General features: G+C 37.8%; 2 protein-coding genes across 2 annotated transcripts in view; one reads left to right on the forward strand and one right to left on the reverse strand.

Moving 5' to 3' along the window:
• LOC150076793 (putative RNA-binding protein Luc7-like 1) overlaps positions 1-23,563 on the forward strand; it is a 180,175-nt gene that overhangs the window by 156,346 nt on the left and 266 nt on the right. The gene's annotated exons all lie outside the window — the stretch shown is intronic.
• The window catches only part of l(2)41Ab (lethal (2) 41Ab), a 142,875-nt gene that overhangs the window by 900 nt on the left and 118,412 nt on the right, over positions 1-23,563 (reverse strand). Inside the window, exons 18-19 of the mRNA XM_090386656.1 lie at positions 17,138-17,371; positions 16,294-16,373 (exon numbers count right to left, since the gene is read on the reverse strand). Of these exons, the coding sequence (XP_090242782.1) occupies positions 16,294-16,373; positions 17,138-17,371 (314 nt within the window). The remainder of the gene's footprint in view (positions 1-16,293; positions 16,374-17,137; positions 17,372-23,563) is intronic.

Consider the following 23,563-nt stretch of genomic DNA (forward strand, 5'->3'; position numbering starts at 1 on the left):
GTAAAGTCTTGCCTGACCAATTTGATTGGATACTATGATGTGGTCACAAAGGAACTGGATGCAGGAAATAACTTTATCATATATTTGGATCTTAGAAAGGCTTTTGATACCGTTGCACATGGAAGACTGCTGAACAAATTGGAGCAGTGTGGCATTGGAGGCAAATTGCTGCTATGGATAAAGGGATGGTTGAGTGGGAGAAGATAGTGGTAATCAAGGGACGCTGCTCTTTGTGGACTAATGTTATTAGTGGAGTATCTCAGGGTTCAGTGTTGGGTCCATTGTTGTTTCCTGTAGTTATAAATGATATTGATGATGTTATATCAGTCTTAATGTCAAAGGTTGGCAGGATTGTTAAGGACACTAATGACAGTAAGCTGATACAACAGGATCTAGAAAAGTTGAGCAGATGGGCTGAGAGGTAGCAAATGAAGTTTAACACTGACAAATGTAAAGTACTACATATGAGAAGCAGTAACCCCAGAGTAACATATCAACTCTGTGATACTACACTGATAGTGGTAGAGAATGAAAAGTACCTGGGGGTAACTGTGCAGGCAGACATGAAGTTTTCTGAACAGTGCAGACGGTCTGCAAGAGTAGCTCATGGTGTCTTGTCAATGACATACAGGAATTTTTCTAGCAGGAGGTGATTATCCTCTTGTATAAGGCAATGGTCAGGCCACACATTGAGTACTATATACAGATCTGGAGGCCTCATTTTAAGAAGGATGTAGAGCCGTTGGAACGAGTACAGAGAACGGCAACAAGATTAGTGAATGGAACGAAGGGTTGCTCAAGAAGAAAGTCTTAAGTTTTGCAGGTTAGTGTCTGGAGACCAGGCACCTGGGAGGTGATCTGATTGAGGTGTATAAAACCTTGAATGGTTTGAGCATGCTCAATGCTGATGGGATTCTTTCTCTTGCTCAGAATAATCACCTGAGAAGGCATAAATTCAAATTGAGGAAAGACAGTTGTAGGATAGATGTTTAGAAGTTTGCCTTTAGCCAGTGGGTAGTTGATTGGTGGGGTAGTTGATTGGCATTCTGTGGAATCTGATAGCCTAAAAAAATTTAAGGCTGAGCTGGACAGGTATTTGGAATGAACGGAGGGATGAAATGGGAGCGGGTTTTTTTTTTTTTGGCTAATGCTGCATAAGCTTGCTTTCTTGCATCATATGCCTCTACTGTTGCTAATGGTATATCTTATTTATTGGAATCTAGAGTACAGGTGTCCTCTGCTGTAACTCAGTTCACCCAACTCTTTAGTTAATAACGCTAATAGTGCTCTGTACAGCCACTCCCCAACTTACGTATGTTTTGCGTTCTGCAGAACTCTGTAAGTCAGAATTACCCTAAATGCTTATGCAGCACTTGCAACTATGCACGCTGAATTTGATCAAAGCAAAAAAGAAATGGTCAACAAACATGTAAATATAATTATGTATTCAATTGTTTGATCTCATGCTTAGGAAGAATTACAAAAGTGTACAAAATTAAAAAAATTTCAAAATTATAAAATTACAAAAAGAGAGAGGCAGGCGTGTCAGCAAATTTTACCTTTTGAACATCATTGCCCGAGTTGACTCTCTGGCTGATAAACATGTGGAGATTTAAATGGGGTTTTTTCCAACACATCACAATTTCTCTGCAGCTGAAGAATCGGCACTGGTGGCTTCACTGCATAATTTTAATGTTTTGGAAACCAGTGTGATGCTTGAACCTGTAAAACCACCTGTTGCTTGCCACGAACTTGGCTTGGGGTTTGCTGTTCTTATCCTTAATATCTTCATAAATACTTCTTGCTTTTGCTTGAATGACCATTGGACTCAGGGGCACTTGCTTCTGAATCTGATTTTCCATCCATATGATTAATAGCTTTTCCATCTTCTATATAGCAACTGAACACAGTTTTGCGATCACTATTCATCTTAAATGCGTTGATCTTTTAACATGTTCTTTTTATATGAGCATTAGCATTAGTAGAGGCATATGATGCAAGAAAGCAAGCTTATGCAGCATCAGCCAAAAAAAAAAAAAAAAAAAAAAAACTTCCACTTCACCCCTCCCCGTTCGTTCAAAACACCTGTCCAGCTGAGCCTTAAATTTATTTAGGCTATCAACTTCCACAACAAGGGATGGAAGTCTGTTCCACCAACAAATTACCCGCTGGCCCAAATTCAAATTTCCGCACATCTATCCGACATCTGTCTTTCCTCAATTTGAATTCATGCCCTCTCAGGTGATTATTCTGAGCAAGAGGAAGAATCCCATCAGCATTAAGCATGCTCAAACCATTCAAGGCTTTATACACCTCTATCAGATCATCTCGCCGGTGCCTAGTCTCCAGACACTGTAATTTGCAAAACTTAAGCCTTTCTTCGTAAGAGCAACCCTTTGTTCCATTCACTAATCTTGTTGCCCTTCTCTGTACTCGTTCCACACTGTGCGTTAAGATAGTATTCAGTGTTGAAGTGGCGAGACCTAATTCCATGCAATAGGACAAACTTTGTCCTGCTTTCTACTTCTTAATTAATCATCATCATTTCTAAATCAGTTTTGTTTTGTTTCCTATCACTGCCACAACTTACAATTTCCATTGGTTGCTTTCCCTTCATAATTGTAATAAGTAAATAGGAATGAAGAAAAGATTCTGAAAATTTGTTTTTTATATGATTGAAGATTTCAGTGAAAGGGAACTCATAATACTGTAACATAAAAATTCACACGATTCCAGTTATCGGTATCATCACAAATGCAATAAGTTCAAGTTTACTATCAGATTGCACTAACAGAAAAGCCCAATAAACCGGAAAGTGCAAATTGTTTTTGTTTTATGGTAGTGACCTCCAGAAATCTTTGGGAAAAATATCACAAATTTCTTCAAATTTGATTCTTATAACGGAACATATAACAATGAAAGTGTAGTGCAATTTTCATTAAAAAAATTACCTTTTAGAGAGATAAATCGCTTAGTTATATAGCGATTTCAACTTCCGAGGTCTTGGAACGAATTGCCAAAAAAAAAAAAAAACACAAGTGTTATTGGATTCGCATTACTATATTTGCACATTACCTCCATTTATTCCTACGGGATGCAAAATACGTTTCCACGATTTTTTTTAAGTTTACACTGACTGGCAAAAACTTACGTAAAGTTGAATTTCCGTAAGGTGAGTATTACGTAAGCTAGGGAGTGCCTGTATTTTTTAATATCTCTCTCCCAGAGTTGCACTTAGGGCTTACAATACCGGTCAAAATCTTAATACCAGTATTTCGGTATTTTTAATTTATGAAACCGGGATACTGGTATTAATACCGATATTCCAAAAACAAACGTTTTTCTCGATAAATTGATGACAATTAAGTGCAATAAAAAAGTGTAAGGGAAAAAACAAGTACTGTAATTATTTGAATTCATGTTTTAAATAAACTTATTGCAATAATAAATATTCTGAAAAAAAAATCTAAAAACAAAAAAAAAATACATATTGTTACTGCAAAGTTGTATTTAAGCATCCACACTACCTGTCCGAATAAAGCGAGCAATCAATAGTATGATCGTTTAAAATGGATCTAATTTTGGTACATATTTGATTAGTAGCAGAAAACGCCCTTTCGGATTCTATTCTGGTACTATTGTACTGAGATAATCGTAGACAATCTCGTCCATATTTTCTAGGCTTTGAACTTTTTTTTTTTTAGCAAAAATAGTTAAAAGTATTTCATTAATTTTCGACTGAAGTTCATCTTTTAAAATCTCATTGGAGTTAGGCAATTTCTTATTTTGGAAAGAATTTGCGGAACACTGATGTTCTGTTCCATGTTGGTCTTCCATGGTTGAATTATGTTCATCATTTTCTGAAGGAGAAGTTTTATTCGGCAAAGTATAATTTTCATTATAGTATCTTTACAGAGTCTGGGAGAGAGCGAAGAGTGGTAATAAGGAATAAAGAAGAGTGCAGTTAAGGAATTCTTCACATAGACAGGGTGTCTCAAAAATATTGGTACTAACGTTTAGGCCCCTCGACGTGGTGAGGGGACTTCCCAGTGATGCTGCTGGTTTTCCAGATTAGCATCACTGGGATCTAACGCCCATACCTTGGTTCCAGGGTTACATCTGTGGAATCCGGCGTGTGCCGCGACCCGTGGATTTCGGAAAGGGGGATCCTGGTGGTTGAGGGGCCCAGCCTTAATATATCACTTTGGCCCCTGCTTTGACAAGACAGGTGGTCCCGGACCGGCCCGACTGGGATCAATCGGCGGGTGGTTCTTACTGTTAGGTCAACTGCATTCCAATAAGTCTCCCTCCCTATGGTCCTGGGATGGGATAAAGACTTATTGGCAATGTGGATATGGTGCTTCTAAGCGAACTCAGTGTCCCATTCGTGTACACAGTACCTGCTAGTTCACGATTGGGCGTCCCCTCGTAGGGCTCCGTGGTGGGTGAGGTACTTAGACATCAGACACTTTTTCTTTACTCTCACGAGTAATTTAAAACCTATTTCTTTTGGGGCCCCAACAAGGCCCCTACCTAATCGAAATGATGATGCAGAAAACACCTCTGCAAAAAGAGCCAGGATTGAGGGTACACCACCACCACCATCAGTGACATCGCTTTTCCTCATTCTCCATTCCACTGAAGAGCAGTCAATTGGAAAGATGTCACCCTTCTTTATCCAGAAAGGATTAGAAGGGTTGGCAGGTTCACCAAAATCCGTTAAACGACTGCGTTCTGGCGACCTTTTGGTTGAAGCTTCCAGCACAAAACAAGCTGAAAAATTTTTGAACTCTACATCCATAGGGAGAATACCTATCACCGTAACCACCCACAAAACTCTGAATTCTTCACGAGGTGTTATATCAGAGTAGGACCTTCATGTTTCTGAAGAGGAGATCTGCTCTGAATTAAAAGACCAAGGAGTGACAGCTGTTAAGAGAATATCGATACGGAAAGATGGGAATCTCGTCCCTACCCGAGTTCTTATCGTCACGTTTAACACCCCACGGCCTCCAAGTTCCATCAAGGCAGGCTATCTAAACTGCCCAGTGAGGATTTATATCCCAAACCCACTGTGGTGTTTTAGATGCCAAAAATACGGCCACTCACAAACATCTTGTCGTGGTAACCCTGCCTGTGCTCGATGTGGTGTTAAAGACCACGAGAGCAAGGAATGTTGAGCTCCAAAACCGATCTGTGTGAACTGCAAAGGCGATCACCCCGCCTACTCTAGAGCATGCCAGCGGTGGAAGGATGAAAAAGAAATACAAAAACTGAAAACAGCTGAATATCTCCTACCCAGAGGCCAGAAAACGTATCGAACCAATAAATAGCGGGAAACTTTCATATGCCCAGAAGGTTTCTGCTAAGTGCACTATCAGAACACAAACTGAGATGACTATACCACCAAGAGAGTCATTCACCCCGATTGCACGCTATTTATTGAGTTCACAAAAGCCCACCAAAAAAAAACAATCAGTTGCCACTCATATATCCGTACCTCCTAGTGCTCCACCACTACCAAAACCAAGTGGTAAAGAAAAGCCAAAAAGTTCAGAAGAATCACTTGTAACACCAGAAACAATGGATGTAGAGAATGAGGTACAGGATGAATCAGTCTTGGAACTCTTTGCGGAGGAAGAAATGGACACGGGACAGCGTCCATTCTTCCCCAAAAAAGATAAAGCCAGGACTGATAAAAGTAAGCCCTCAGCACCTCAGAAACCGCCTGATGACCCACCAAGCCAAAATAATGGCTAAATTCCTACAATGGAATTGTCGTGGATTCCGGCGAAATACTGATAACATCAAGGCCCTCCTGCAAAAGCATGAGCCAGTTTGCTTTTGCTTGCAGGAGACTTATCTAAAGGCAAATGATGATCCCACCATGCATAACATCACAATCTTTCGTAAGGATAGAATTGCAGATGGTCCTGCTCATGGAGGAGTGGCTATCCTTGTGGGTAATCAGACCCCAGTTCAGCCCTTGCTAATTACAACCAGCATAGAGGCTGTTGCAATTCGCCTTACAGTGGGATTTTTATTAACCGTGTGCTCTATTTATTTGCCACCTGGGACTGACATCTCCCAGGAAGACCTTGATGATCTTGTAACGCAGTTGCCTCCCCCTTTCTTACTTCTTGGGGATTTTAATGGACATAACACCCTGTGGGGTAGTGCTAACATCAATGGAAGGGGACGGGTCATAGGGCGTATGCTCAATGACAATGACCTTTCCTTTCTAAATACTGGAACAAACACCTTCCACATGCCTACCCGTACATTTTCTGCCATTGATCTCTCTATCTGCTCCCCTTCTCTACTCCCTCCACTCACGTGGGAAGTGGAGGAGAATCCATACGGAAGCGATCACTTCCCTGTGATAATCTCGTTACATAGTGGGAGACCCTGTCTTCCTTTCAGGTTACCACGGTGGAAGATTGATCAGGCTGGCTGGTCTGCCTTCCAACATCAGGCAAATTTTGATCTCAGCACAGTCAGTCAGGAGCCTATCAATGATGCAGTAACGTACATCACAGAAACTATAGTCCAAGCAGCTGCGAATGCTGTTCCAAAAACATCTGCCCGGTTTCCACCATTTCCCAAACCTTGGTGGAATTCACAATGCACAGCAGCAAAAAAGGCTCAAAACAAAGCGTGGGAGATATTCTGCCGATATCCTACCACAACCAACCTTATAGCCTTTAAACGTGCAAGAGCCAAAGCACGCTATATCCGCCGTCAGAGTCAAAAGGAATCATGGATCCATTTTACATCATCCATTAACCAGTCTACCAACTCTAAGGTAGTCTGGGATAAAATCCGGAAAATGATGGGAAAATATACATTCTGCCCTTCTTCAATCCTAGATTATAATGGATGCACTATTGTAGATCCAGCTGCAATAGCCAACTCTCTTGGGGAAACATTCTCTAACATCTCTGCAACATCTTCATATTCCCCAGAGTTCCTGGTCCTGAAACAAACTCAAAAAACAGGCACTTAATTTTAAGTCCAAGAGCATCTATCCCTACAACGGGTCATTCACTATTCAGGAACTGAAAAGAGCCCTTGCTCTTTCCAAAGCAAGTGCTGTTGGACCAGATGGCATCCATTATGAAATGATTAAGCATCTCTCACCAAAATCTATGGATTATCTGCGCCTTCTGTGTAACAGAATCTTTATTGAAGGGCAGTTTCCGGATTCCTGGCGCAAGGCAACCGTTCTTGCCTTTGCTAAGCCAGGAAAGGATCCAAAAGTCAATAGAAATTATCGTCCTATTGCTCTGACTAGCTGTCTGTGCAAAATCCTGGAGAGAATGGTTAATTCTCGTTTAATCTGGTATTTAGAATCGAATGACCTCTCCAACATCCAGTGCGGCTTCCGAAGGAACCGGTCCACTTTGGACCATCTTATTAGATTGGAAACATCCATCCGGGATGCTTTCCTTAAACGCGAACACTTGGTGTCAGTGTTCTTTGACATGGAGAAAGCATATGACACAACTTGGAGATTTGGCATCTTAAAAGATCTGCATAGCCTTGGTCTCAGGGGGCAACTGCCCATTTTTATTAAAAACTTTTTAGCCAATCGATCTTTCCAAGTTCGTGTGGGATCCTCACTCTCTCGCTCCTTCACCCAAGAGGAGGGAGTATCACAAGGATCAGTTTTAAGTGTCACGCTTTTCGCCATCAAAGTAAATTCCATCACAGAACAACTTCTTCCAACCGTAAACAGTGCCCTCTATGTTGATGACTTTAGCATATTTTGTCAGTCATGCAACATGAGGGTTATTGAAAGACAACTGCAAAAAGCCATTGATCGTCTTAATTCCTGCGCACTTGCTAATGGCTTCAGGTTCTCGCCGGAGAAGACCGTTTGCGTGCACTTTTGTCGTAAGTGTAATTGTCATCCTGAACCTGAATTAAGGCTCGGACAAAATGCTATTCCAGTAGCAGCGGACACAAAATTTTTGGGACTCGTATTTGATAAAAAGTTGACCTTTCTGGATCACATCCGTCAACTCCGCACAAAGTGCACAAGAGGGCTGAATATTCTGCGCTCTCTTTCCTCTACATCTTGGGGTGCGGATCGATGCACCCTACTACGCATCTACCATGCACTTGTACGATCCAGACTAGATTATGGGTCCCTGGTATACAATTCAGCCAGAGACAGTGTACTTCGTTGGGTGGACCCTGTCCATCATCTGGCTCTCTGTACCGCTATTGGAGCATATCGAACATCTCCAGTCCAGAGCTTATACGTCGAAGCAAACGAACCACCATTATCGCTTCGACGTAAGCAGTTGTCTTTAAACTACGCTCTAAAACTGAAATCCCTGCCAGACCTTCCTACGTGGCTATCTGTTTTTGAGCCACGATGGGAAAATTTGTACAACACCCGTAAGACTGCCAATTGTCCTTTTGGTATTCGTCTCCAAGAGCTTATCAAAGAACTTAATATCAAGGTAGACAAGGTTGCGCAAACACTGAAGCAACCCCTTCCACCCTGGCATGCTCATGTTCCACCATGTGACTTGTTCCTTAGAAATTGAGGAAAGTTGGATACTCCATCTGTCTACCTGCAGCTTTATTCAGCACACCGAGCTGAACATTCTGACTTCGAGCCAGTTTACACAGACGGCTCGCAGTCGGAATCATATGTGGGATCTGCTGCTGTCTTTACAGACACCACTACTCGGAGCAGATTTCCTCTGAATGCAGCATATTTACTGCAGAGCTGTACGCTATAGAGTTAGCCTTGGATCACATTAGTAAATGCCAATACCAATGGTTGATTTTATATTCCGACTCCCTCAGTGTATTACAGGCTTTAATATCTGTGAGATATAATTCTCATCCAGTTCTGTCTAGCATTCAGCAGAAGATTCACTTTCTCCGTGAACGTGAATATGATATCCGCTTCTACTGGATTCCCAGCCACATTGGGATTAGGGGAAATGATTTGGCTGACACTGCAGCCAAATCAGCAGTTCCCAATAATAATTGCTGCCTGTCAGTTCCCTATACAGACTACAGGCAAATAATACACCAAAAGATACATTCCCAATGGCAGGATTCGTGGAATAGACAGACTGCGAATAAATTATATCATATAAAGCCTGTAATTGAACCGTGGCAGACTAGTCTGCACAGGAATCGTAAAGAGGAAGTTGTTCTCGCCCGGACCTGCATAGGACATAGTCATTTGACTCATTTATTTTTGCTGAGGCCTGATGACCCTCCTATGTGTGTGTCCTGTGGCACAACTTTAAAGATCAGCCACCTTTTAATTGACTGTCCAGATTTTAGCAGCACCCATTGTACCGCTTTTAATCATCTGACTGAGCCTTATACAATCAGTCAAATTTTATCCGACAATGACGTGTCTGCTGTTTTTAGCTATTTTAAATCAATAGAGGTTTTTAATTGTATTTAAAATTTATGTTATTGTTATCTCTTTGTTTTATTTTTTAGATATTTGTTATTATATATCTGGACATGGTGGCCTAATTAATTTGGTCACCGAGAGCTTAAATTTTTAGATATTACCTGGCCTTGGCGCATTGTAGCCTTAGTTGCTAATGCACCAAAAAACCCAAACAACAAAACAACTAACGTTTAGGGGAGGTAGGTAACATCTAAAGGAATGCGAATCGCATAGGAACCCATAACTGGAAACGTCACCTTAAGTCGGTACATGGCGCTGTTCATTAGTTTGCAAGAGGGAAAATTTCTGGTTTATTCATTTAAGCAGTAGTTGCCGCACAAACAGCATACATCAATATACAAACTGGAGCTGGCAGACATGCACTTAGTGTATGGATTAGCAGATGGCAATGGACAAGCCGCTCAACGAATTTATGGAGAACACTTCCCAGACAGACAGACACGTACCGGACCACCGTTTGTTTGCGCATGTGCATCAAAATTTGTGCGATTATGGGTCATTTAGAGGTAATAGGAGTAGTGCAGGCAGACCACGTTTAACGCAAACTCCCGCCATGGAAGAAAGTGTGTTGAATGCCATCCAGAATAATCCGACTACCAACACACGTGCCGTTGCCTCTGCCTTAGGAGTGTCTCGTTGCAGCGTATCTGGCACGACGATTCCTTACACCCCTTTCATCTCCAAAGGGTTCAGTTACTGCTCCCCAAGATCATTCTGCACGTGTGGCTTTTGCGCAGTGATTTCTCCAAGAAAGTGTTCAAGACTCGAATTTTCCAGCCTATGCTTTGGTCATGGATGAGGCTTATTTCACTCGGGAAGGCTTATTCAATCAGTACAGTGCTCGTGTGAGCTCACGACAACCCACATGGTGTGCACCCCCGTGCGGTACAACATCACTTTGCAGTAAATGTGTGGACAGGTATGGTCGGTGACTGCTTAGTCGGAACCATACCTGTTACCATCCCGCATGAAATCCGCTAAATATTGGATCTTTCTTGAACAAGTTCTACCAGGGTTACTTGACCATGTTCCAGCAAATGTGAGACGCAGCATTTGGTTTCAACATGACAGGGCAACTGCCCATTATGGAAGGTGTGCTCGTGACCATTTGAACAGGCGATTTAGGCGTCGATGGATTGGCCGTGGTGGACCCGTTGCCTGGCCCCACGCTCACCTGATTTATCGAGCCTTGATTTCCTTCTGTTGGGGGGCCCCTGAAATCTATCGTGAATGAATTGCCTGTGGAGACGGAAACGGATCTCGTGGCGAGACTCGTCTGCACTGCTGCTACTGTCAAAGAAACTCCAGGTGTGTTCGACCATGTCCGCCAATCCATGCTGTGTCGGTGTCACACATGCACGCGTCTAATGGTGGAACGTTCGAGCATCTGTTGTAACATCATGAAATGCATCCATCTCGTACTCGATTGTTAATATTATGTCAAATAAATGTTTGCCACTAATTACTGTCTTATGTCATTTCTGCTTCTTGTGCCTCTGCTACTACTACTTTCCCATGATGTTTCCGGTTATGGGTTCCTATGCGATTCACATTCCTTTAGATGTTACCTACCTCTCCTAAATGTTTGTACCAATATTGTTGAGACACCCTGTATAAATGCAAAGAACAGAAGGACATTTGATTGGATCCTTATGTAATGGATGTGGGATAGTATTAGATACCCCAGCTGAAGTTGCAGATGAACTCAACAGTTACTAAAAATCGATATTTACATTAAAAAAAAACCCTTTGTGTCAATAAGATGTTATGGAAGTGAAGTTGAAAAAAATGTAATTAATGAAGTTGAAATTTCAAATGATTATTTAATGAGAAAACTTTCAAGCCTACAGGCGAGTAAGGCTCCCGTGGTTGATGGCATATACCCTATAATCTTAAAGGAGGTGAGTTCATTGAACCTTTAAGGCTAGTTATGAGAGCATCACTGGACTCGGGAGAGATTCCATTGGACTGGTGTAAATTGGAACATAAAGGTGGTTCTAGGAGTGTAACGGGAAATTAGCGACTGGACGGTCTCTTCAGTAGTAGGGAAAATCATGGAGGCAATGATCAGGGGTGGAATTCAGGATCATTTAGATGGAAATGGAATTCTGTAGGATACACAGCATGGTTTTGTAAAGGGAAAATCATGTTTAACAAATCTGGTTAGCCATTTTGACAGGTCACTCATGAGCTGGATTTTGGGAATTATTTCAACATTGTTTATTTGGATTTCAGCAAAACATTTGACTCAGTCCCACCTGAGTGGTTACTTTATAAGTTGGAGCAGGCTGGAATCATAGGAAAAATCCTTAGATGGATAGCACGATGGCTTGAGGGCACCAGGCAGAGGGTTATGATAAATGGTTATTTCTCAGATTGGGTTAATGTAAGAAGTGGGGTTCCCCAAGGATCAGTATTGGGACCACTTGTTTTTGATTATCTTAAATGACATATATGGAGGGAGTGAGGTCTAAACTTGCAGATGATGTAAAGATCAGTAGAGTAGTTAATGATCGCCGCCAAGCAGAGCTTCTTCAGAGTGACTTAGATAGACTTCCAGGATGGTCAGAAAAGTGGTAGCTATGCTTTTATTCTTATCAGCAAAATTCAAGGTCTTACACCTGGGAAACAGCAACCCCAAAATAGCTTATACACTGGTGGAGTTGAACTAAAGTCAGTAGTGGAGGAACGGGACTTGGGAGTTACGATATGATCAGACATGAAGATGGCCGAGAATTGTGGACAGGTTGCAATGTTGCATGGTGTCCTATCGATGATTTATCAAACATTTGCTAGTAGAGATAGTCATAATCACATAAAGGTGATTTTATAACCTTTATGTGATTAAACTATAAACAATTATTTTTTTTTAAAATTAGTACCAAAAAACCGGTATTTTTTTGTATCAATATTGGAAAAAAAATGACCGGGATCCTGGTATTGTAAGCCCTAGTTGCACTCTTCCTCCAGAATAGTTCTATATACAGGCATACCTCGATTAACGAATAGGATGCGTTCCACGAAATTACTTCGTTAAGCGAAACTTCGTTTTCAGAGGTAAAAATACTATGGCCAGAATAGGGATACGTTCCTACTTAAAGAAAATGAAAAGCTTTTTTTCGAACAAAGAAAAGTTTTATTAAATAAACAGTCAACTTACATACAAAGTGAAATCACATTTTAAAATATGAGGTTAAAGTTGATTGTTTATGCTTTTTTTCTCTTTCATTTAACAATTGCCTATACGGAGTTATTGCATTTAACACTGATCGCTTAACTATAACACTTCTTCCTAAATCAGGATCATTTTCACTAAAAAAATTTAAAACGTTTTCAATGTCATTTAAGCACCTTTTTAAATCTTTGGTTGTTAACACTTTTTCGGCAGGAACTTCTTTAACTTCGCCTTCATTATCTTTGTCTTCGTTGCTAACAAGGTTTTCTAAATCTTCCACTGGAAAACCATCATCTTCTGCATTCAATAAATTTCTAACATCCTCTTCATCGACATTTTCGAAACCTATTGATTGAGCCATCTGGATAACTTCATTTCTAATTTTTTGGATGTTATTTTCTTCTTCTAGTACAACTTCTGGCCATATTTTGCGCCAAACTCCATTTAAACATTTCTTAGTGACTTCTTTCCAAGAACTATCAATGTTTTCAATTGCGTTTTTAATGGTGTAGTTTTTCCAAAAAGTTTTAACTGTCATTTCCTCTTTATCCTCTAGTTCAGGTAAATTGCTTAAAATTCGACGCAGATAATAAGCTTTAAATGATGCTATTACTCCCTGATCCAATGGTTGAATCAGGAAAGTTGTGTTTGCTGGAAGAAACACAACTTTGACAGGAATGCATGTGTCCAACGTGTTAAGATCAGTAGGATGTCCCGGAGCATTGTCTAACAACAAAAGAGCTTTTTCTTCAAAGTTGTTTTTTTTTGACAATACCGTTTTACTCCAGGACAAAAGTGGTTAACAAACCAATCAGTAAATAACTCCTTGGTAACCCACGCTTTTCTATTTGCTTTCCATATTACAGGTAAATTCATTTTTATGTTACCTTTTAACGCCCTCGGATTTTCTGAATGGTAAACTAATAACAATTTTAATTTATAATTGCCAGAGGCATTTGATCCAAAGAGTAACGTTAAACGGTCTTTGGCTGCTTTGAACCCAGCAGCTGATTTTTCTTCAATAGAAATGAAGCTTTTTGTTGGTAGCCGTTTCCAGAACAAACCGCTTTCGTCAACATTGAACACCAAATTTGGTGGAAAATTTTCACGTTCAATTATTTCCTTTAGTTTTTCTGGAAACTTATTTGCAGCTTCTCCTGTTAATTTTACACTATGAATCCTGGCCCGTTTTTTTAAATTTCTCGAACCAACCACGAGAAGCCCTAAAGGTTTCCGTAATTTCTTCAGTTTGTTTAGATTTCAGGTGATTAAACAAAAATAATGCTTTTTCTTGAATCACCATTTGACTTAAAGGCATATGACGTTGTGACATATCATCTATCCACAAACTTAACATTTTCTCCATTTTTTCTAAAATTGGATTCCTTAAGCGAGTTAATTTTGCCGCTGTAACATCTGTACAATTCTGAGCAGACTGTTTTATTTTTTCTGATTGACTTAGTATGGTTGTTAAAGTTGATTGCGCTAATCCTAAAGAATGTGCCACATCGGATTTTCTTTCGCCGCTTTCAACACGTACGATATTTAGTTTAGTTTCCAAAGAAATTGCTTTTCTTTTCTTTGATTCTGACATTTTAATTAACTAAAACAAAAATATTTCTATTAAAATTTACAAAATCTACGTTATGTAATGCTACAAAGAACCTACGTCGATTATTGCAATGCGCCACACTGAAACGTCAAATCATGTAAACAACAACTAAATTATGCGATTGACGTGCAAAACTGTTATAACAGACACGCCCGCAGCTCGGGAATACGTAACGAGTCACCGTCAGTCACCAATCGAATGATTGTCGGGCGTTGGTCTTAAATTGGAATATTTTTTTTATGTTAAATGTGGCTTGAAATTGCCGACTTCGTTATATCGAGGCTTCGTTATCAGAGGTAACGTTAACTGAGGTATGCCTGTACTCAAAAACCTTAGGAAGAGTTGGCCATTAACAGGATTTTGAATGCCTAAGAGGCCCATCGAGAAAGAAAAAAAAATTATTTCCCTTCTGTTTCATTTTCCAATCAACTGCAATTCACAGTACTTACCTTCAAAGTGTGTTCTCTGGTTTAAATTGACATTTAATGGATACAAATACTACAAAGCATTTCCAATTTATTTGTTTGTCCCAAAATTATTTTTCAGATCCATGATTATAATTTGTGTTATTTTTCTGTAGCTGTTTGTATTGACACGTTTACTGTGTACACTTCTGTAAAATGCCTTCAGGAATTTTATGGTAGAATGCCTCTAATTAGTCTCTGACTGATCCTTTCGCTTATAAAAAAAATTTAATCTTTAAATTAATATATCAAAGCAAAAATAGTACCTGATTTCCCTCTTGTAAATAGTATATGGTAGAGATATTTATCTATGCCAATTTCCACTGAAATTATTGGTTCTTTGGCACACTATTTTCTTCATATTTATTTTTGGGTACATAATCTTCTTCCCCCCCCCCCCACCACCACCAATGTACCATTGCATAAGCTTTCTCGGATGGATGAATTTAGATAAGCTGGAACTATACTAGTTTTACTACTTTTATAAGAAGGTTTTAATATAAAGTTATTAAAAAATGTCGACTAAATGTAACCTTTTTTTTTTTTTTTTAATTGGCCTTATGGGGACCAAAGTTGTACAGGGCCTTTCATAAAGGACGCGATCCTAAATTGAAGGTAGAACTTACAGGTGGGCAAATGTCATGTCAAGTTTGAAGTGTAGGTGGCAGCACCGCACCCAAGGTAAGCAGTTGAATGACCGTGACATGCATTAGTCTCAGTCAGGCATCCAGTCCGTTGTGGTGTGTCAGCCATGTCGTTTTCCAAGAATGAGCATGTGTTTATTGTGGAGTCTTACTTCACGTATAAATCTTATAAACATGTGCAAGAAGAGTTTTATACGAAATTTCCTTGGTTGTTTGTCCCCAACAAGTCAACAATATTGCATATAATTGCAAAATTCCATGAGACTGGGAGTGTCGAGGACAAAAAGAGCCCAGGCCGGCCATCACTGTTAACTGCAAACATTCTGGATGATCTGAATAAACGTTTAACCTGCTCACCAAGAAAATCGCTTCAAAAAATCTTCTCAAACCGGACTGTCATCAACTACTGTTTTCAGGACTGCAAAGAAGTTAAAATTGCATGCTTACCACATTGGCATCATTCAGGAACTGAAAGAACCTGACCATAAAAAAACATGTATGGTATTGTCGTTAGTTTTGTTGATGAAAATGGAATTGAGGTGTTGGATCATGTTTATTTTAGTGACAAGACTTGGTTCCACTTGGATGGTTATGTGAATAGTCAGAACAGCCAAATACGGAGCAGTGAAAACCCACATGTGTATCATGAACAATCATTACGTACCTTGAAAATTGCAGTTTGGTGTGCCATCTTGCACCATTGTGTTATAGGGCCTATACTTTTTGACAAAACTGTGGATGGAGAAGTTTATCGTGACATAATCCAACAGTTTATTGCATTGTTGGAAGTGAATGAACGATGATGTTGGTTTCAACAAGATGGTGAGCCCTGCCATATAGCAAATGAAACGATGGCCAGGTTACATGGATTTTTTGGAGATCACTTGATCTCAAAAAAACTTGTGCACCTCCCCCCCCACCCTCCCAAGATCTCCAGATCTTACTCCTCCAGATTTTTTTCTTTGGGGACAATTAAAAGGTGAAGTGTTTCATAATAATCCTCATACTCTTGACGAATTGAAGGCTAAAGTTGAAAAAGAGATTGCAAACATTACGTAAGGTGGCTGCAAATGTCATGAAAAGGCTACGAACCTGCATCCAGGCGAGTGGAAACCATTTCCAACACTTGTAAAGGTTGTGTAATTTCTTTGCATTGTATGTGTAATTTATTTCCCTTTTGTGTGATTTGTTAAAATTCCTATAATACAGTTTCATCCTTTATGAAACACCCTCTACTATTTGTAAGTAGATGCAAAGTTACATCATCTGTTGGCACTGGGTTGAAGTTTAATCTACCTTCCAGAAGGTTTTGAACAAGAATATTCCACACTGATATGACAAATCAGAACGTCAATGGGTGAATAAGAAAAACCTATAGAAAGCTTGATTCATCTAGTTTTTAACAACTTCATTATCAATTTGATTCATTACAGGCAGTATAAATGTCAGCTACAAGTTTAATTGAAGGTCATGGCCAGTCTCTAGGGTACTTAAAAGGAAAGCTGATAAGTCTTTCTTTTGGAAAAGAGAGAACAGGGGAGAGCATTAGTCACAGATGTCTATCCTGTTTAATATTCCACTAAAATCATAATTAAAATTTTATCCTGAATTTATTTCAGCTCAACCAAACAAGTAACAATGGTACTGCAAATAGAATATCCTAACAGTTATCAAAAATGAAAATTTATCTCTATACAATTTTATAAACCACATTATTATTGGTGTGACAGCAAGTTGCTCAAAAATTAGTTTATAAAAATTGAACAGTTTTAAGTGAAATCATCAAACAGTACTGTCAGCAGCAGAAATACAATCTAGTACTTTTTCAAATTTTGGAATCATATCTGGATAATCACTTTGAAGTTTCTCCACAATTCCCTTAATAGACTGAATATGGCTTTCAACCTTTGTTTTCTCAGTTCCAAGGTTTTCTTCAGATTTGATTAGTAATGAATACTTCCCATCTTTTACAGATTGGTAGTGTTTTGTCTTTTGTTGTTTCATAGTCAATCTTATTAAACCCTGCAACAGATAAAATTTAAAATTACTCCCCATACCAAATTGGAAATTTTATTTACCACAAAAAAATTATAGTTATGTCAAAGAAACATTGGGCAATAGAACACACACACAGTTAAAATGTATCAATTTATGTGGTAAAATATGAGTATATAGTAGGGAATAATATGAAGTTATCTTAGAGTACTTTTGGAAATGTTTGTGGCAGAAATAAAAATTGTGTATTCAGTGAGTGATCTCGTTATTAAGAGTTCCTTATGATAATAGGTTTCAGTAGATGTACAACAGATAGATCTTCTTTAGAGATAAGCTGGGTAATAAATTTTTTTTTTTTTTTTTTTGTAATAGTTTTATTTTAAAGATTGTTGGTACAGTGGATTCTGATTATTTGGCCACCGGTTAATCGGGGCAGCCATTTATTTGGGCAAAATCTTAAAAAACAGAACCCAACTGAGAAAATAGCCAGGGTTTACTTTGCTTAATTGGGACAACATGCCGTTTAATCAGGGCAGGAGACTGCAGCACTGGAGATTACCTTACAATTGTCTCTGACCGTACCACATGGTTCGGTTGGATTTCTGGAGGTCGCAACCATAAAACAACTAGCAGTCAACTGTTTATTGGGCTTTTCTGTTAGTGCAATCTATCGTAAACTCGATCTTATTGAATTTGCGGGCCCCTCCGTAGCCAGGTGGGAAGGAGCAGCAGTGTGTAATGCACGCTTCTTGATTAGACCAGGGTTCGAGCCCGTCACCACCAAATATGGAGGATGCGGAAAGGTCAGGGAATTACCACCGCATATTCTCAGAGCAATATGGCCTTAGTTGCTAATGCTCTTAAAAAACCAAACAAGCAAGTACTGAATTTGCGATAATATCGACACAGCTGGAATTATGTGGGAATTATGGTGAAATGTGTTTACACTTCCGTGGAATCTTCAATCATATAAAAAAATTAATTTTCAGAATCTTCTCTTCATTCCTATTTTTTAAGCTTCGTAACTTGCAAAGTTTGTGTGTGTGCGATGGTCTTTGTTATTGATTGCTTATCTTTTTACTGTTTTAAATTTTAACCCCCACCCACAAATGTCAGTGAACAGAAATGTCAACTAGTTAGTATGTACACATTATGTACATATTAATTATTCCGATTTTGACATATCATTTAATTTTTTAATTGGTAAGGTAATAAAGGGTAAATTTGTGCTTAATATATCTTTACTTTTATAGCCTGTGGATAATATTCCTCCTATTTTTGCTAATTAGAATCGCTGTTTAATAGAATTAAAATTCAATTCACAAAAATGATTACAATGACTCCCGCTAACTACACATCGTATAGTGAACGGTACTTTACTATGGTGAGTCCACCATAATGTGATTTGATTGTACAGTGAACCAATTGTAAAGCAGGGGTCCATTGTATTTTTAACTTTTTTTTAAGTGAAACTTCGGATAATTGGGGCAGCCACTTAATCGGGCCAAAATGCGCTAGTCCTGATGTGTCCTAAATAACCGGAATCGACTGTATTTAAAATATATCAGTGTAAAGTGTTAACTAATCTAGTGATTCCACTAAAATATTTGAAATAACCAAAATTAGTTAGTGATGGTGTCATTAATCAGTTTCTTTAGACATGTCAGATGTGGTTTGCTCCATATACCTACCCCAAATTCTTAACCTAATTTCAGATGATTTATTTTTATTATAATCAATATGGCATATTTTATAGCATATATTTTTAGTTATATATTTTTGTTTCAATAAACTTTTTATTTTATTTGTTGGTTGAGGCAATATTGTTTTAGTATGATAACTCGAATGGAGGTGATTTCATATTCATTTAAGAACAAGTGCACATTTAAAATCTCTGACTTTAAATGTGGCATATGGTTTGAGTGACAGCTGGTTTTAGGAATGATCTAATAATCAACATGCATTACTCTATCTGGAAGATTTCTATCAAGTGGAATCTGTAGAACACTGGTATTTTCACACAAAGGAACATATTTTCCATGTGGTGCAAGGGAGCAATAATATTGATAAAAGTAATTATGAATTTTAAATTAAAATAAAAACAAAAAGGTACAGCAGTGTAGGAACTGACATGAACAAAAAATATTTTGTCCAAAGAAGCAAATAACAGAAAACTGGAGTGACTGCACTGTACTCATTAAGTAAAGCAAATGTTGTAACTATCACAGCCTTACCAAACTATATAAACATTATACTTGCTTTAGTCAATTTGTCTAGCCCTATAGGGCTAGACAAATTGACTAAAGCAGGGCTAGACACACTGATAAATTTTCCTTCTAAAATTTTTAGGAATAAAGCAATATGACATATCACTGAAAAGCATAATTTGGAAGGTAATTAGTGATTTTAGATTTAACACATGTAATTGGTTATGACGTGGATATATAAGACCATATTGTTTTAATTTTCTAATACTCCAGCACAAAAATGGATTTTGATCAAACTGTTACTTTCCAACATTTTGCATGAATACTAGGAAGGGCAATTTGGTAGTAGTAGTAATAAAACTATTTTATAAGCAACAACTCTTAAATAAGCAAGCATAAAGCTTTGACGAGTTGCAAACATTTCAGACAATCACTCACATTAATTAATTAATAGGCTAAGCAGCATCAGTAAACAAATGAAGGTTATACACATTTTATGAATATTTCTCATTCATTTGGGTTATTCTGGTCATTAATTATATAACTAGTGCAAGCTCAATATACACAACCTCTTTATACTGTATTTTCGGATATACTGCAGGTATGATCGTGTCACTCAAAATGAATAATGAAAAAAGTGTTCAAAGAACTAGCATAAATGATAAATATGGCCTCGATTAACGTGATTAATTTGTCCCCCTAGTGCATCGTGCAAAACAGACACGCGTTAATCGAATATAATAATCAATAGGAAAAATTATAATTGGTCCTTGACCTTCTGGAATGTCCATAAAGTTTAAAAATACCTTTTAAATAACTTTTTAACTGTATACAATGTAAAAGATAATGAAAATAATTGTGGAATTAAATGTTTATTGCATAAAACAGCGGTTCCCAAACTGTGTGCCATGGAATATTTTAAATTTTTGAGGGAAACACAGTGATACTCTATCTGTCAGACACCGCGCGAAATACTAGCTTGAGGTAGTTCAGTTTCAACATTTCTTATTAAGTTGTTTGGGCCTAACTACTAAATGGAACTGTTAGGTATTTCTTTTGGTCTGGGTGCACCATGAAAAAATTACTGAGACACTAAGGGCACCATGAACTGAGAAAGTTTGGGAACCTCTGACATAAAATACACAATGAAGAAATGACTGTTGCGGAAATATTTGAACAGTGTTGACTTTCTCTTTTCATCAATCAATTTCCGATAGCCGACAACAATCTTCTCTGGGCCCTGGAGAAATAAATATTGCAGAGAACCTCAAACCTTTTGTTTGAGGTTCTATGCAATACGAAAGATTTCATCTAGTTCTTTTACCGTTATCTCCTTTGCGGAGATAACGGTAAAAGAACTAGACGGCTCATTTAAAAATCTGAATTTTTAAATGCAAGTCTGCATTGACTTTATTAGCGGAGACAAACAAGTAACACTTCTTCCGATGGTTGATGGAACACACTGAGGCTGGCAGCAGGCAAACGTTTTTTTATTGTCCATCTGATGCACGGTAAGCTTAGCGCGCGATTCGGATCTTTTTCAACTATCGCATTAACTGGAAATTTGCATTGTGTAAAGTGGTATAATTTTTTTCAAATAGCAGTAACTGAAAAACGCGTTAACCGAACTCTCGTTATGTGAGGCCTGGCTGTACTTATATCTACTCTACATCCTACCACATTTTCAAGAGGGGAAATTAGCTAAAAATTGGCTAAATATTTGTTTCGATGTATTCAGTTGCAGACTAATTACTGTAGATACATAGTTTCTCTACTCAACTAAAGAGGCAAAAGAGTATATCATGGAACACTAATTATAAACAGTTACCTCTGGATGGGAATATGGCTACTATTCATCAAGTGCATTACATTAATTACAAAGTAAATTTTTGTACTTTTAATGATAAACAACAGCATGTGACATCCATTCTTTGACTAGAAGTTACTTAGGATAGTAAAAACTGCTAAGGACTAAATTAGACAAAAATATGCATGAAGTGACTTATGGAGAAATTGTGACTTCATCTTGGCACTACGATAGGCCGGACAGTATGGTTTTGATTTACTTTCCTCAAAACACTGTAAATTCTAGGGCATGTGAAATAAGTACACAGCAAAATTAGTAAATCAGCAGGACTGAAGTAATGACCACCAAAAGAAAAAATTATGCGGCTGAAGAAAAGTTATGATGATTATGGAAAGAGTTAGAGTGGAAAAACAAAATGCAGTATATTTCACAAGTGTGGAATTCCAGAAGGAACAATTTGTGGTTGGATGAAAAAAGGAATAAAAATTGTGTTCATTTGTAGACAAGATAGAAGATAAAGTAGGCTGCCAAAGAAAGAAAACTGGACTTGAAATCTAGACTTTGTGAAAACAGTGATGTGGAAAGTTGCTTATAGAGGTGGTTTCTACAGAAGTATAGCAAAAGAGTGCCAATAAATGGAATAATTTTGAAAGCACAGGCACTTAAATTTCATAAGCTATGTGGTAGAAGTGAACATATTTAAAGCTTCTGAAAGATGGCTTGGGAGATGGAAAGCAACTTAGAAGAAGGCCAAGTTAGTCGTGTAGGCAAATCTGCATTTGGTGACATTACAGTAGCATTTCCTAAATTTCTGTATATTACATGACTATTTCAGAACAGATTCATAAAATGCAAGTCCATAACAGCATTGTGCATTAATAGAATGTAAAGGAAATGATACAACCTTTTAATACTGTCTTTTAGTTCGTATACTCATAAAACAGTAAATAAACTATTTATTTACTAATAAGTAGTGTATTTATGTTTAAAAAAAACCTGGGGGAAAAAAATTGGTAAAATTTTTGTGGCTAATAACACTGGTTTTAAAGTTTTCACTTGACACCTGCATTATATCAAGGTTGCATTGTATGGCAACACCTAAATACTACAATCATAATGGCAACAGTTATATTTTTAAAAAAAATTTAAAACATTCATTTTGCACACTCGGCAGGCTGACTTTTACACCTAATCAATATTTATGATATAAATTGTTTACAGTAGGCAGCAAATTCACAATTTCTGTTTTTTTCCCCTATATAAAACCATTTGGTAGGATGCAAGTTTTGTATTAACATCGTGATTACAAATTTACAGCCATTTATAAATATTTATTTTTTCCATGGGTATGAATTCATACATAACTGTGTGAATTCCATAAAGCAAATTATATTCATCATGTAGGTTGCTAATATATTTAAAAATTTGCAGAGATCACTAAGTAGAATATTGTAACATGGTTTGAAACAACTAAGTTTATCAACTCCCTAAAGAAAAAGTATTACTCAGGACTAAATTTACAACCATATTTAACTGATTTATAAATGATATTTTAAATCAAGAAAAGAAAAAAAAATTTTTAAAAATATAGCAGCATGAGTCCTCCATGGTGGTGGTTTTGCTACTTATCTTGGCCTTGGAAAGTTTTATAACAACAGTTATGGTAGTCTATATGGTTTTATTGTGTGGTGTACATTTAAAGGTCTAATCTGCATATTGTGCAGGTGATTTGAATAATTTTTCTGGGGAAGGAGAGGCTTCTGCCAAAATCAGCTCATCACTTATTTGGAGAGGTCAGATTTCAAATCCTGTCTGAGCTGGAGAAATTCTTAAAATGCCTCTAAATGCATTCATCAGGGTATTCGTGAATTCCTATATACTAAATCTAGTTTGTTTTGGACTATAATATGAACTACAATGGGCAATGTTTATAATTTAATTGAATGCCCCTCCTCCCCTTGAAAGAAGATGAAACCTGTAAGAACATTCTTCTCAGGGTACAATAGGACCTTCCCAAATTGCATTTGGTTTGTATCAGGTTTTAAACATACATTAATTTGAGTGGCTACCATATTGAAACAAAGTGGTAGATCGAAATAAAACTCTTCAAAAAAGTTCCTAAATTCACAATACAACCTCATGTGTATTGTAAATTTGATTTTGATTGAATTATAAATGTGCATTGCAATTATAAATAAATAGCTT

The sequence above is a fragment of the Mastigoproctus giganteus genome, chromosome 12 (genome assembly GCF_048544385.1).
Source record: "Mastigoproctus giganteus isolate SK-2022 chromosome 12, ASM4854438v1, whole genome shotgun sequence".
NCBI lineage: Eukaryota > Metazoa > Arthropoda > Arachnida > Uropygi > Thelyphonidae > Mastigoproctus > Mastigoproctus giganteus.